At 40.9% G+C, this 15,683-nt stretch overlaps 1 protein-coding gene across 16 annotated transcripts in view; it reads right to left on the bottom strand.

Moving 5' to 3' along the window:
* sgip1a (SH3GL interacting endocytic adaptor 1a) overlaps positions 1–15,683 on the bottom strand; it is a 48,273-nt gene that overhangs the window by 16,104 nt on the left and 16,486 nt on the right. For 10 of the 16 annotated variants that reach the window (XM_053856425.1, XM_053856515.1, XM_053856505.1 and 7 more), the window contains 9 exons: positions 8,829–8,892; positions 8,300–8,324; positions 8,122–8,142; positions 7,177–7,236; positions 6,572–6,635; positions 5,317–5,489; positions 2,057–2,068; positions 417–438; positions 256–331 (listed from right to left, as the gene is read on the bottom strand). In XM_053856425.1, the coding sequence (XP_053712400.1) occupies positions 256–331; positions 417–438; positions 2,057–2,068; positions 5,317–5,489; positions 6,572–6,635; positions 7,177–7,236; positions 8,122–8,142; positions 8,300–8,324; positions 8,829–8,892 (517 nt within the window). The remainder of the gene's footprint in view (positions 1–255; positions 332–416; positions 439–2,056; positions 2,069–5,316; positions 5,490–6,571; positions 6,636–7,176; positions 7,237–8,121; positions 8,143–8,299; positions 8,325–8,828; positions 8,893–15,683) is intronic. The other 6 variants (XM_053856470.1, XM_053856533.1, XM_053856552.1 and 3 more) reach the window with 3 other exon arrangements.

A 15,683-nucleotide genomic window follows, 5' to 3' on the forward strand; every position in this document is an offset into this window, starting at 1 on the left:
GGTGGCTGAGTTTTTTTCCTGAAAATTATTTATTTTGGCTAGTGTGAACTATTTAGAATTGCCACTGATGTCCTGAAACAGGATTTGTAGTTGTGATTGTGCTTCAATAAGCAACATTTCATCACTGTCTATTACAGATGACCTCATGATTTTGACTGTGTAGGTTTTTTTTCAATAAAGCAAATTATTATCTGCTATACATTATATAGTACACAATACATTTTCATGCACACAAGCAAGAAAACAGGAAAATACCAGGGGGGCTGTGGTGCTGGAGCTGGTGTGGGGGCCACAGACGGGACAACACGTCTTGGTCTGGCAATCTCTTCACCTGAAACCACATCATGATTAATTTACAGCTTAGCCAATGTTGACATTCGATCGTTTGAAAGTAAATATACAGATGGAATACTTACTGGACGTGTTTCTCTTTAAACCCTGGAAACAGCAAGACACAATGACAGCAGAACATGTGAAACTGCAGAATATTTAGGTAAACAACTCATATCCTTATGTTGTGAGAAGATTGGTGACTCTTACATTTGGAATTGAAGACTTGTACTATATTACATGTGATGACTCTATACTCTATATGTATTTATTTATTTTAATTTTTACACTATGGAAGATCTAAATTTGTCCATTAAGTTGAAGGCTAACACAGATATTTAAAAACAAAAAGTAATACGACATTGTCTAAACACATGACATGATATTTTCTGGAAAACCTTTAAGAAAAAAAAAGAAATACATTTAGTTGTTAGCATTAATGGTATTTATAGTTTGATGACAGTCTTCTTAAATCTGATGCTGAACAAAATCCGGTCCAACATTCACTGCAGTCACTGGAGTTTTGGTTTACTCCAAAAGTCAAATTTCACAATCCTTTAAATTGATTCTTAAAAACATGAGCAGCTTTGAAGTGAACTTGGGAAAGACACAAGAGGCTCACATCAACACAGGAGGAGGAGGAGAGAGAAGTGAGACATCAAAGAGTTGAGATGTCAAAAGTGCAGATTTCTTCACCACCGGGACTCACAAGGAAGAAAACAAGTAAACAAGCAGGCAGCAGCAGCAATATTCCAAAGCACCTTGTTATTGTAGATCTCAAAGTCTTGCAATGTATTGCTTGTCGTATCGGGGAGTATGTGGCATACGATTTTTAGAGTCTGTGTGTACTCTGACACACTGAGGAGAACAATTAGAACTACTAGAATAGAGGAGGAGTAAAAAGTAGAAGAAGTAAAAGAGGAAGTTCACAGAAAAGAAAAATTAGAGGAGGAAGCTGAATAAAGCAAAAGCTCAGAGGGGTAGAAGAAAAAGTACAAGGAGTGGAAGCAGAAGAAAAAAGAGAAACAGAAAAGCAAGTAATTGCTGATGTGAAAGAGGAAGTGCACAAGAAGTGCAAATGGGGTAGATGCAGTTAAGGAAGTCCAAGTCGAAATGTGTGAAGAAGTCGATGAGGTGAAATACGAGTGGAAGTAAAGCAGAAGAGGAAGTTTGAAAAGAAGAGAAAGCAGCCGTGCGACAATAAGCAGTGGGCAAGCACAGTATAAGTGGATGGAGATGAGGAAGTAGAGGAGGATGCAGAATAATATAAATGGGAAGCAAACTGGATTAAGACAAGAGAGAACAGGAAGAAGAGAAATGAATTGATGAAGAAGTGCAAGTACAACAGCAAGTACAAATGAAGATATAATAGGATGTATGAGAATAAGTAGCAAAAATTGGAGAAGACGAGGAAGAACAAGTAGATGAAGTTGAGGGAGTAGTTATGGAACATTTAGATGCAGAAGCTGCTGAACAATTTAGAAGTAGAAGCAAAATAAGAAGTACCAGGAGGAGCCATCTGAGAGCATATTTGTTTGATTCAAAGCCTGTCTGTAGATGTTCTCATACTCTTGCAAACTATGGCACTGCAATTGTGATGCTCTAGTAACTCTCTGATCATGTGCCTTTAAACATCCCCTGATATGTCCCTCCACCCACTGAAAAGCCATGTGAGTTGCTGAGCCCCAGTGACTGAGCAAGAGATAGAAAAGCAAATGACACTTACCGGACTCCGTCTCTGTGACCAGCAAAAAGGAAGAGAGAAGAGATACCTGGTCAGAGAGTCACAAATCAGTACTGCTGACATCACATTAGTTAGAGGGGGGCAACACCAGAAGGAAGGAATACAAACCTCTGAAGAGCAACACGTTTGTTCTGCACCATTTTCTCATGAAGAACTCTAATTTACTAATCTGTAACTCACTTCTGCTTTTATCCACAACCTGACATGGAGCTTTCTTGAGATTCACAAATAGATTCCATGTGGAGCATTTTTATTTATATAGACACGAGACGATAGTAAAATATCATGACTCAAGGCCGAGCAGTTTTGACCTAGGGACCCGCTAAAGTTGACTGCACGCAAAAAGACAGAGTGAGTTGCAGTGAGGATCAAAAAAACCCCAAACATCCACCTGAATCATTGCGGCTGGGAAATGAATTGCACTCATTATGAGATGGTTTTAAGTAAAAGCAAAAGTATTACATTGCTTTTCTTCCGCATCTTGATAAACTACATAATAGACTGTTAATATGACTTCTGAATAGATAAAGCTGACATGAACCATGGTGTTCCAAGGTTCAGTATGACAGTCACTCATGTCAACACACAACATAATTGTGGTTCGCTGGCAGCACAACTCAGAGGAACCAACTTATTCATATATAAAGACAAGGATCAGAGCCATAGTCTCACTTGTGACTGTCCTATGATGTTGGGGATACAGCGCACCCACATGTTTAAGATCTCTTTCCTCAAGTCTGTGAAAGAATCCCATCCATCCATCTGCCAGCACCTCTCCCTCCATCCCTCACTACTGTTCCAGTTGTGCACTGAGTCATAAGCGATTAGTGATGCAATGGGGGGTGGGAGGGAACTCCACATTCCATTGGCCACTGTCATGCAGCAGAGAAGAGTGCAGCAAATATGCTGACCAATCATATATGACGGTGTGTTAACAGGAAAGGAGGCACACAGCCTGAACTGTGACCTATTCTCTTGTATGAAGGACGAGTGGACTGTTTTAAAGAACACATCCATGATTAATTGTCTCCTAAAAGACGAAATATATAAATAAATCACTTATATGACATTATTCACGCTGTACTTTTAGTTTAAGATCTCATTGCATGAGCAATTTTTCTTTTCAAGTGAGGCGGTCATTTTACAAAAAAAAATAGACAGCAGCGCCCCCTTCAAACTTCTGGCCCAACACTGTCATTTAGAGTGGTACCAGTGTTTCACCTTTCTGGAGTACCTGATTAGTAGTGTCCCAGCAACAAGTGATAAAGGCGTTACATGCCTAAAGGTCGTAACCTAAACAGCAGCATGTTGAACACGACAGCAAAAGTAAAGCCTTACCGGACTCCTCTACAGAGGTTAATGTCAAAACAGGCAGCAAAAGAAAAAAGCAGATAATGAAAGTTAGTTTGACCCCCACATCAATGAAATAGCGATGCAAAAGCAAGCTCTTAAACAATCTTAAGCAAATCTGTGGGTCTCAAAGCAAGAAAAGTAATAATCTGTTGTAGCTATACGTCATAAACACTTATATGAAAACATGCAACACAGCTATGCCACACATGCAATTGAAGTTGCCCATTCAAAGACTTTCTAAAAATGTAGTCCAATTTTGGAATACACCGGAAAATTTGAGCTAGTCTAACTTTTACCTAAAACACACTATATTTAATGTGTACTGTATTGAAGGATGTCATCATTACTGCTTTTACTAAAACCTGGAAGATGCTGTAGAAAATGCCAATTCATCAGAGCTGGAATGTATGGCAAAGGATTTCTTAAACATCCAAATGTTGAACAGTTAGATATGTTCTTCACATACAATGAAAACGTTAGCTGTGAGCCAGTTGGATTTGGCAAACAGAAGAAGCTCATGACTATTTTGCCCTCAGGGCTGGATTAATTTAAGAGAAGAGGAATGTGACAGAAGTTGAAAGGGCGTGCTTTTAGGGGTCGGCAGTGTTTTAAACACAATTCCGTCGAACGGTCGCCAAGGTTACGCACTGTTGCACAAACTATGCGACTCATGATGAAGCCAAGAATAAAGACAAGTCAACTTTGTGCTCTAAAATGGAGATTTATATTTCTAGCAAAAGGATTTTAACATTGCGCCCAAAGGTCATAATCACAAAGCTAAATGTCAAAGGTACCCAGGGAGTGCAGACCTCTGCCAAGCAGCTCCCGATTTTCATCCCCAACATTTATTTTAGCAATACAATTAGAGCAGTCTTAAACATCTGACATATCATTGGTAGCATTAGCAGTCAAATTCAAGTGAGCTCAATAGGACAGCGGGTGGCAGCACGCAAGTCACACAAGACACAAGTCGGGTGAGCGTGTGCTACCCTGAGGGCACAGTAGCCAAGCAGGATTCAGAAGGTTATCCATAATCTTGAAAACCTATTTCAAGTGATTTTGCTGAGTGGGGTTCTGGGTACTTTAACTCCAAGTGCATTATTCTAAAACTGATTTGAGGATTTAACACAAACAGCAACAAAGCGGAGGATGTAGACAGCATAAACCATAATTTAAAGCACCATTAAGGGATGTGACCTAAGTGTGTGTTGTCTTGGTCATAAAGAGCGTTTCACACCTGATCGGGAAAACCGAGTCGGTGAATGTGCCGAGGTCGGACTGAATTATTAAAAGCACCTGGAGCTCTGGTGACCAGCAGCCAACTTACTGTTTTTTTCTGTGCCCACTTTCCAACATGAATTATTCAGCGCACCCAAGTCAATTTCGGCAGCGTTCTTAAGTTTGTATACAGACGATTGCATAACAGATTTGATGAAAACACATGGCAGACAGTTTACAGTTTGAAATTCTTGGTCATAATATATGTCTGGTCATATACTGCATTTTTTTCTGCGTTTGTTTGGTTTCATGTTTTGTAACTACACTGTCCGTTTCCTGTCTTTTCAGTATTTTTAGCCCTGGTTTGTTTTTTACGAATTTTCTTGACAAGTTATCATACACATTTAACCTTGGCATAAAAATAAATAAATAAATGATGGTGGAGGTAACGTGTAATTCTGTGATAAAAAACAAGTGATAAATTATTAGATTTCTCAATGCTGGTCACATTTGCTTTTTTGACTTAATTTTCCAATTGAAATATATTCTTTTAGAGGGTATACTGTCATCTTTTTATCTTCATGCTTGACACTTTGATGCCAATTTAGCAATACTTGCAGCAAAAGTGATGAATACACATCGTCAAAAAGAGCATATTTCAAATGACTCACCATTAGGGAGGGCGACAGAGTGATGTTGCCTATCGATGCCTTCAGCTCCTCAAACGAAGGCTCCACCACAACACAGTCGGCTGGCAGGGGCTTTATCTTGATTTTGAATTTTTTCCTGTGGTCCTCCTCTCCGTCCGACTCATCGGAGGAGAAGAAGTGGGTCTTGGTGCCACGTGCAGTGCGGGGTCAAGGGAAACATCACCAGAAGGATTGCTTTGTTGATGACGTCGCATCCACAGAGATAGTGAAAGAACAACTGTCTTAATTTAAGCATTTTCAAGCTTATGAGGTTTGTTTAGCTCTTGATGTTTTCATATTTCATCTTTAGTGACAGTTAAAGGGGACCAAGTAGAATAACCCCTGGTTGAATGGAGATAAAACGGCAACTCAACTGATGAAGTGACAGAACCATGTCATTTAGTTCTACAAATATATCTGCACAAAACGTTATCCCAACACGATCCAATCATACACCTTGAAGTCACAAAACACGCGACGGGTAAAGGACCATGGGATTGATGACGCACCGCTCACTGGAAATGGTGTCACTTGCAGTCTACAAGGAGCAACTCTTTAAATGCTGCTAAGTAGGTTCTTGCACAAATGAAGTGTGTTTTGATTTGCGAAAGGGAGGATCATGCATTGGCATTACAAAACACTGATTTAAGGCGACTCAGCTGTGGGACGTCTGTCTCTCAGCAGGTGCATTTTGGTATTTGGTATCAGGAGTTTGGGAGTCCGTTTTTTTTCCCCTTCCAAATATTTAAATGCTTCTGTGTTTGACATTTGAGATCAGTTGAACACGAACGGGACTGACGGGCATTGTGCATCGCCCATCTATGTAGTCCTGTAAAGAGAGCGATTCGAGCGATGCAGCCATTTCTTGAACTTGAACACTTTATATTTTATTTTAATGTGAAGATACTATACTATTGTAAGAGATTCAATTACTGTAGAAGAGAAAGTTTTTTTTCTTCAGCATAGTTGTTGAACTTTGAAATCTAAAAATAAAATAAACTCATATTAAAACTCACATAGCAACTCATTTATGCCATCATTGTTTCTGTACATACATTTGGATAAGTCTTTGGTATGTGAGATGGCCTTATTAGCAATATTAAAAAGAATGTGTTGGTCTGTCTTTCTATGAGATAGAGCTTGTTCTGAAGTTTCAAAATCTGTAATTCTGTCTCCCTTTACACCTGCTGGAATCTTTTGTGACCGCGGATCCATTTGCAACAGTTGGCAAGGATATCTCCTCCCTCTACTTCATCTTCTGGTCTGATACTGTAACCTTCATCGTCCACCTCTGGAGAGTTCTGAAACGAAATAGGGTAGGTCACCTTTAGGAGAAGAAAATGTTCACAGCAAAAGTAGAACCGTTAACTCAATCAAGAAGAGGGTTGTCAAGTTCCCCATTACTGAGTGGTGACCTGTCGATCTTCAGGTAGCTTGGAAAGGCTGTACCCCAACAATCTTAACCAGTAAGGTCAGGAGCCAAAGACAATACTGAGTGCTGCAGCCAGGTCAAGGGTTCTAATACTGCTTCAACATCTCAGGATTTGACACTAAAGAGGTGTGCGGGGAGTGATGGCGTGGCCCAGGTGCCCCCGTCTCTTGTCCGATGTAGCTTGCATAGATTAAAAGGAGAATCGACAGGCGTTTCATCAACATATATACTTCCAAAATCCTCAAGAGTTTTCATGATTTAACAACCACTAGCAGACATCATGCAAATAGCAAAATGACTAGGCCTTGTAGACATCAATGAGGTGGGCCATTTTGATTTAGGTTTTAAAACAGAGCTGCTATTTTTAGCCAGCTGGTTTAAAGAAAACGGACGCTAAAATATTTACTTACATATCTTTCCCAGTCGATCTCTCCGTAGAAGCCATTTGGGGCCCCGTTTGTTTTCCTCTGCTAACAAGAAGATACATTAATACGTTTTTCTACCGCAAGTCGCTAAGCTTGTGCAGACACTATAATCACAAGCATCCCCAGTAGTCACTAGTCGTATCACTACTTTGAAATACTTCGTAAAGGACTGTCCAACCATCTTCCCACTGACATTGACAGACAAAGGACATGTTAAAGAGGGTGCCAATTCAACTGAGCAGATGAACATGTTAACATGTATCTTATGAAATATAGCCAACAAGAAATATGCAGCTTTTATTCTGGTCACTGTGATGTGTGCGAGGTGTAAAATATTTCCTCTTGGTCGGACATATTTTTTTGACTAGTACTTGATAGAAAAACCATAACTATCTAGTGTGAAGTTTTTATTGACCTTGTTCCTCAACTTAAAACAACGTATGTTAAGTTTTGTTGTGTTTTTTTTTTTTGAGGGTTGAAGGTTGATTTATCCTCCCCAGTGTCTCCTTCCTCTCTTCATTTATTTTGGTGAATTATAACGATGATGATTCATTTTTTTTTTATTTAAAATTTATTTAAACTTTAATTTTCCGTTAATCAACACAACCGTATTTCTATTCCTTCAACATGGATATTTTGGTTATGATGTCACATTGTATCATGTGTTGCACTTGCAATTGGAGGATAGAAAAATGTTCCCCCTGAAAGAACTTGATATGTGGCTAATCTGGATCGATTTTTCTGTAATTAATTCATCTGAATTAACACATTAAAGCCCTCGATTATACACACCAAGACACTGTATGAAATGTGCTGCATCAGAAGAAGTCAAATTTTTCTTTAAATTGTCCAGTGTCTATGGATGCATTCATAAATACTCTACACACTACATCTCTCTAGGGTTTTGACTACATTGAAGTTGATATATACCGCTTCCACTTCCTGGGGTTCCTGGCAGGTAAAAAGAAGACATACATAATGTGGGAAAGTTACTGAGTAGCTGCCTCCAAAATGAGCGTGTAAGTGGTACATAATTCTTTCCCTAAAGCTTCAACACGTAATAAACAGACAAATAAAGAGAATGACTGAAATGAAGAAATTTACTCACTCCTCCCTCTGTGTCGGGCGACCCCCTTCAAGAAAACAACAAAAAAATAAATAACCGTTAGTCAGGTTTCATTTATACACAACATTAACATGGCATATATTGTGTATCCACCAGAGGGCTATTTGACTTTGCACGTCAACGCCTCCCGAAAAACTACCCAACAAACACATGGAATTTCCCCACTGTGACAAATAAAGGATATCTATCTACTAAGCAGTCACGAGGAGTTAGGATGTTGACCAGGTTTAACACTCAAGAGAATTGTAACCCAGATTTTGAACATTGTTAAGTCAGAATATCCAGCCACTAAAAAGGGACGTACTGGCTACGACGATGCTGCTTGATGCTCAAACAGGATGCAATTGTCATCCAGTAGAATTCAACCCAATTGGTTCGACTGGTAGCCAAATAAGCCTGATCCTGTAATTGCTTTATCTTAAAGCAAGGCTGCTTTAGAGTTAGTGACTCTCAAATTTTCTATAATGATTAACGGGTTATTGGTTTCCATAGGAATCACAAGACAACTTACGTGGAGTCATTGTCCTTCTCTTTCTTCCGTATCCCAAAGGCCTTCCTGGTACGTTTTTTCAATCCTGAAGAAACAATTATACATGTCAGTGATAGCTGACTTAGTGTTACCATTGAGTGAGATGTTGAAGGGCTGTCTGAAGTTCCACATCCATCACATAACAAATTGGTGCATCAATGAGTGACTAACGGCCGTTTCAAATTCCTCTTTAGAGTTATAAATGACTTCACGGTCATTGTTGATGCATTGGGAGCCTCAAAAAGCTCAAGGAAAAGAGTTTGACATGAAAATCTATTCAGAAAAATCAATGAGGAGCCAGAAAAGAGCCACACCTTCCATGTTGGTCAATAGAGCCAACATCTCAAGGTCACTTCTAAAAACCTTGACAAGGAAACTAGACAACAATCTACAGGAATTCTGAGAACACCAAATTATGACGGCTAAAGAGCCTCACAAAATGAAACCGATCACTGACACAGTTGATCCAGGAACAGTAGCTAGTTTCGTTTTTGTGTCATTTGCCACATCTGAGGGTGAAGGTGTAATGTCTCTGCTTACTGAGGAACCATAATGGGGTGGTTTAGCATTTATGTCAGCTGGTCAGCTTCCATCGCTAGGTTAGGGTTAGGCCAAGGACAAAATAGAGACTGACCAACCTCATATTCCAAGGACGCCTCGCCTAAACACACATTCCTAATACAGAAAATGACTTCAACAACAACCAAAGTCAGAGAAATCATTTCAGCGAAACATAACTGACTGATGCCAATATGTCAGAATGCAATAATGACTCATAGGTTTCACTCATAACTGGTTGACAGATGTGAGTCTCAGCACATCAACCCTCCGACTAGAAAGCCCAGGCTTTGCTATTCCTCTGCCTCTGGGCAACTGACCTCCTCTTCTACCCATAACTATGGATTTGCTTCCTGCAAGACTGTACATCCCTTCTGCCAGCCAAGCACTCACATCTTTTGTAGTCCTGACCTTTAGACCACCTGCCCAGCCTGACAACATCTCTATTTACCCACATAGATGTCCTGATCCTGAGCATAACTAGACCACATGGGTCAGCAGTAAGGCTATATGCTTCTCCCCGAAGGGCCATGCCCGCATCGCCGGTTAATTTCTGTCATGCATGTGAACTTTTACGGTTGGGTCCTTTACTACCAGTGGGTTCTGATTTCAGGAGTAATGCATGCTTCCTATCTGGGAAAGCCATTGTGTCTACTTTCAATGAGGAATTGCGATATCAATTGGGATATCGCAGACCTTTTTGGTTTTTTTTTTAAATAATAGCACACAAATCCTCAAACAAGAAAGCCAATCAGTACAGTGGCTGCCTTGGACCCTGCTATGGAACCATCATTTTATCAAACCGATCCAATGTATTTAGCTTTTTCAGGGCTTTTTGGTCAAAATGGCGTCTTTGTGAATCAATTGTTCAGTGGCATACACACCATTGACTCATGATCCACATCAAGGGAAGTCTAAATTCAACAGGCACTGCCAATTACAACCCGAGTAATAAAAAATAAGAATAGAACGTGAGGATTTTCCATTCATCTGAGATTAAAAAGGCTTCTGTGAAGTGTCCAGTTACACCTTATAATCACTGGAACATCAGCAAACACAAATGACTCATATTCCTTCATGTTTTCCTGCTTCATTCCCACTCTCTCATTGACAAATTAATGCATGGAATTCTTCAATTTTACCAAGTTTGAAGGACACAAAACTATAAGAATCATTCATAATTAAGTGTCTGGTAAACTTGCTAATTCTGAGCTTGAATCGGTCCGGCTCGCGCTTACCCAAGATGAAAGCCCAATTCTCTCCCTCCATTCCTGCTCTGATGAGTCCTCTCCACTCATGCTTCCCCATCCGTCCCTCGGAAGCTGTGAACTTATCACAAGACTCTCCCCCCCGAAACCTGACTGGAGGAGCAGCACAGGAACCTGATGCTGCCTCTCACTAATCTACACACACGCAAACCCACACAAGGTATCACAGGCCTGTCCTGGATCAGCAGCTACTGATCAAATTCTATCCCAGTGACTTCATTTCATTTTAGAATAAGGCAAACGTCACCATTCAAGCAGAAAAAAAAAGTCTTTTTGTGGACATTTAAGCTGCATTCAAAATGAATGGCTTTTGTTAACAATGACACTAGGAGTGTAATGCTTCACCTAGCTGGATCTATCATTGACATCAATCGATTGTATCAATATTAGAAAATTATATATTTCATTTCATCACAGCAGACCTCATATAAATATGTTCCCTGCACTGTTGGTTATGATACAGACACTAAACATGCCCTGATTCTGATTCAGCTGGGCTTCTCCGCTACAGCAGTAAACAAAACAGCACACGCATGGTGGAGAGAAGCAGCGGTGCAAGGAATGATGAAGCCAGCGTTGGGGACCAGTGCTTGGTGAGTGCTCGCTCTCGACACCTCAGAGGCTGGAGCGAGTCTCAGACAGAGCGGTACTTGGTTTATGACTTTGTCACAGCCAAACTGCACAGAAGCGCACATTCAGAGCTGGACACGCACCGGGCACCTCTTCACTTCTGGAGAGACGTCACTCACTCGGCAACCCCCCCCACATGCAGCGGCCACACACATAGAGGAACAGCGCACCTGCAGCAGACACTCTACATTCACTCCTACAAAAGCCTATTTTAAGCCTTGGAACGCATTATTTGTTTTTCCATTAGTTGTGATGGGAAAAAAATCGATTCAGATTTCAAACAAATCGCTTCTGGAACGGCCTTCTGGAACGGCCTTCTGGAACGGAGTGCGGTCGAGAACCAAGGTACCACTGTAATACTAGACTACTAATGAACACCCATGGCAACTTCCTATTTTATTTTCCATTTATCATTTGGCCTAGATTAGGAATAATCTAGAGAGACATACACAAAATTCAGTCTAACAAAATCTAGTAAACAAAAAGCAGAAAAACTAAATAAATGCGTAAAAGGCCAAAACAGCCAAACAAAATCCGACCAACGGATATAATCATATTTTAATGATAATATTATTTAGCTCTAGTGTAACACATCATCTTCCTGATTAAATAAACAACCTTTATTTTACAGCAGCAGCAAATTACCTCTCTTATATTACTATTATATTAGATCACTTTAATCCAGTCATGACGGAGCTACTCAGCTGTTGTCCAATGAGTAAGAAGACAATGAGACAGAGAAGTGGCCACAATAAATTCCCCACAATGCATCTAAAGCCCAGGACAGAGGAGGTTTTAAGTGAAGATAAACAAGCAGACAAGCACATCAGACCAACACCGACACTGATTGGGTGGATTGAACGTGAGACACAGGAGCACAGCTGGCAAGGGTTAATTCACAGAAAGGAAAATAACAGGGCACACAGCACATGCGGCTTGATGAGAAAACTGCTTCCGTTCAGGAGGATGCTAGCACAAGTGTTAATGTGATTAGCAGTGTCCGATCGTGGAGCAGTAATGTGATTCCAGCATAGTAGCAATGGCCACATGACGGTTGACACAGCAGCATGAGCGTACACAAACAAATCCATATTTTATTAAACTGCCATCTTCTGATGAATTTGACTACCTCCGATGGCTTAGTCACTTGTTCTACTCACTCAGCACAGCAACCTAGTTCAGAGCTGCGTTTGAACTTCCATCCTTTGTTACTTAAAAAAACAGTAGCAGTGAAATATAAAATATATATGATTACTGACTTTAATCTATTTCACAAAGCTTGGCCCATCAGCGTAGCATGCTGTGTATTTAGATTTGTTTCCAGCCATGAATAATTATTTTAACAAAATAAACTATGGGTACAAATCTGGATCAATCGATTAATGAATTGCTTTCAACACAACAAGGTTGTTCATGTCGCAGAATCTAGAACTCCTCTGTAGAATTCCGGAAACAATTTATGTGACTTTAGACTTGGAATGTCTGCCCTGCCCTGGCTATGCAATTTCCTGTGGGCTTTCACAACTCTTTACATCCTACAGTAACATAAATAAACACACACACACGCAAGCCCACATGCACACACATGTAGGTATTGCTATCCCTGCGGTTGCTTTCCCCAGCCTCTCACCCTTAACTTAAGCCTCCAAAACACATGGCTAACCTTAACCAGGACTCTGATCCAAACTGAAACCCAATTATAATCACTATTATTTTATTATTTTTTTTTATGTTATTTTGACATCTTCATCCTTAAATTGAGGTTTGGACCTGTGGGAACCGGCAAAAGGTCCCCACATAGACATAAGGTCCGCATGAGGATAGTGTTTTGTCAAGAACTGGTCCCCCGAGGCAGTGTAAACAAGCCCCCACCACACGCACGTGCACGTGTACACGCGCGCACGTGCACACACACACACAAACACACAATAGTCCCAAATGTACGTGCGCTCAGTGGAGCCTTAAATATGGGTGTACTTAAGGCTACAGAGCTGTTTAAAAGCTGCTTGCAGATGGGCGACAGAAATTCACACACTGCTAGCCAGCTGCAGCGGCAGACCAACAGGCCAGACACTTAAAGCCTGAAAGAGAGCGCTGTGCTGCTCTGCATAGCAAGTGGAGCACCATAATAGTGAGATTGAGAAGTGGAAATGTTTGGTCAGAGCCTCAGGCAAAGTCATGGCTCCCAAAAATCTCTGTAGGAGGCAAAACAGCACAGTCACAGTTATATTGCTAAATTGAAGCAGCTTCGGGGTTCATCTATCTAATGATGAATGCCATTTATTATCGTAAAGATTTCTCAGTAGGACATGCACCTCCTTGCATCAGCATCAGTGAATTCAACACCATCCACCAGCCTTTTTTTCTTATTGAGTAACTAAACACTGCAGGAGAAGTTTTATGTTATATAACCAGCATGAACAGATTAGGTTAAATATTTCTTCCTTTTCATGATTGTCTACCAAAGAAAACTGTATAATACAGACACTGCTGGTGAGTGTATTATTGCACAACAAAAGAAACAATAAATCCACACAGGTTTAATATATTAACTGAAGCATACATGTGTCATTGTGCTTCTGGTGACAAAGCATCAAGGACATTTTGCAGATATCACAGCAAAAGAAAAAAAGGGGATGTGGGTCATTTTTCCATCAACCTCGCCTGAAGGGAGATGGAAAAGAAAAGCAGCATGGGAACCGCCAGATGTTGCTATTGACAGCCATCACCTGCCCTGTGCTTGTTTCCGTGCAGGGCTAGAAGATGTTCCAGTGTGGCAGAGAAGAGACAAAGATGTGGTGTCAGTTTGCATTTGTCCCTGTGCATGCTAAATTTAGGCCTCGGCTGAACAGCCCAGGTGGCTGTATTACATTGAGTAAAAGTATGCGAACAGGAGGATGGACATGAGATGTGGCCCATCTGCAAGAAGTGCAGATGCTGCTGCTCCCAGGAAAAATGTCCGTTTCACCATGTGAAGTCGTGCTTCAGCAAAGAAATTGGGTCAGAGCTGCAAACTATACGGCAGTATGACAGCGGTTGGACAGCAGATGAAAACATGATGCTGGAGAATGCCAGACCGGGTGTGACAAGGCCGGGATTACTGTTGGCAAAACTGGATTAGAAAATTAAAGCCTAGTAAACAAGGTATGATAAATAATGACAACAGATACTGCATAGACTCATGGTGCAAATTCATCAAATCACTCAAACGGCATCAAAACATTCAAATATTACTAAATGTGATTGTAATGTAATGAGTTGACACCAATACAGGAAAAAATAAACATCAAACTGAAGGGTGGTGCATGCTAGGACGCCTCAAGACAAGAACGGTGACCAAGGTGATCCATACTGGCACCCAGTGTGATGCACAGTGGTGGGGATTACTTGATAGCATGTCACACATGGTGTTGGAACTTTTGTGTAGTAGGTAGAAGCTGATGATTTCCACGATCACGTAATTGTGATATTGGATGGTTAAAACAGATCTACTGTTTAACACAGATTATAGTGGAATTTGCCATAATGCGTCTGATATACTGTTTTTGTGCGGTAGAGAGATGTGTGTTTCAGGAAAATTGCACAAAGCGAAGCCATCCTGGAAGGCACAGTGAGCCCTCTACACAGGTTGAGCCTCTCCTTTCAAAGACGTGAACATTGCGCAAAGTGGTGGTGAGCAGCCCTCTGTCTCACCCGCAAGTCCCGACGCGGCCAACATCAAGTGATGTTTTCAGCAGCAGAGTCACAACGGCAGAGAAAGTTGCTTGTTGGAAATGTTTCAAAAAACAATGATTACTTGGCGGTGGGTAATTGGGATGGGACGATATGGGTAGTAGATGGTTCTCCCATCAAGTGTTGAGTCCATGTATCACTATCAGCTCTTGTGCGTCACGCAGTTCAAAGAATGTATAACTGCTGCAGTAACACTCGGAGAAAACACTGGTTTACGATTGTTCCCGCTTCATCGATGGAGGAAAAGGCAAGGACTCTGGTCCCGGAAGTGACAGTGATTCAACGCATCCTGGATGCAGCCGCAAGACTTCAAAACATCATCTCGCCGCAACCACTCTACACGTTGGTGTGTTCACAGTGGTTTTGACTGGAAAGTTTGAATAAACAAGCTCTGAATCAAAGCCTGTGTGTTGCTGTTTTGTATGCAACACCACTGGCGTTAGCAAAGCTAACGTCAAAGTAGCTCATATCTCTTCACTCATCGAGGATTGATTTTGAGTTTGTAGGAGGTTTTTTAACTTTTCGCGTTCACAACAAGCTTTAACCAAATAATGAATCAAACCGTGTGTTGCGCTGCTTCACAAGTGTCACGCATTAGTTGCAGGCAGGGTAGCTTATGTTTATCAAGGCACCAAACATGGCATGGCAT

This window comes from Synchiropus splendidus, chromosome 1 (genome assembly GCF_027744825.2).
Source record: "Synchiropus splendidus isolate RoL2022-P1 chromosome 1, RoL_Sspl_1.0, whole genome shotgun sequence".
Taxonomy (NCBI): Eukaryota; Metazoa; Chordata; class Actinopteri; order Syngnathiformes; family Callionymidae; genus Synchiropus; species Synchiropus splendidus.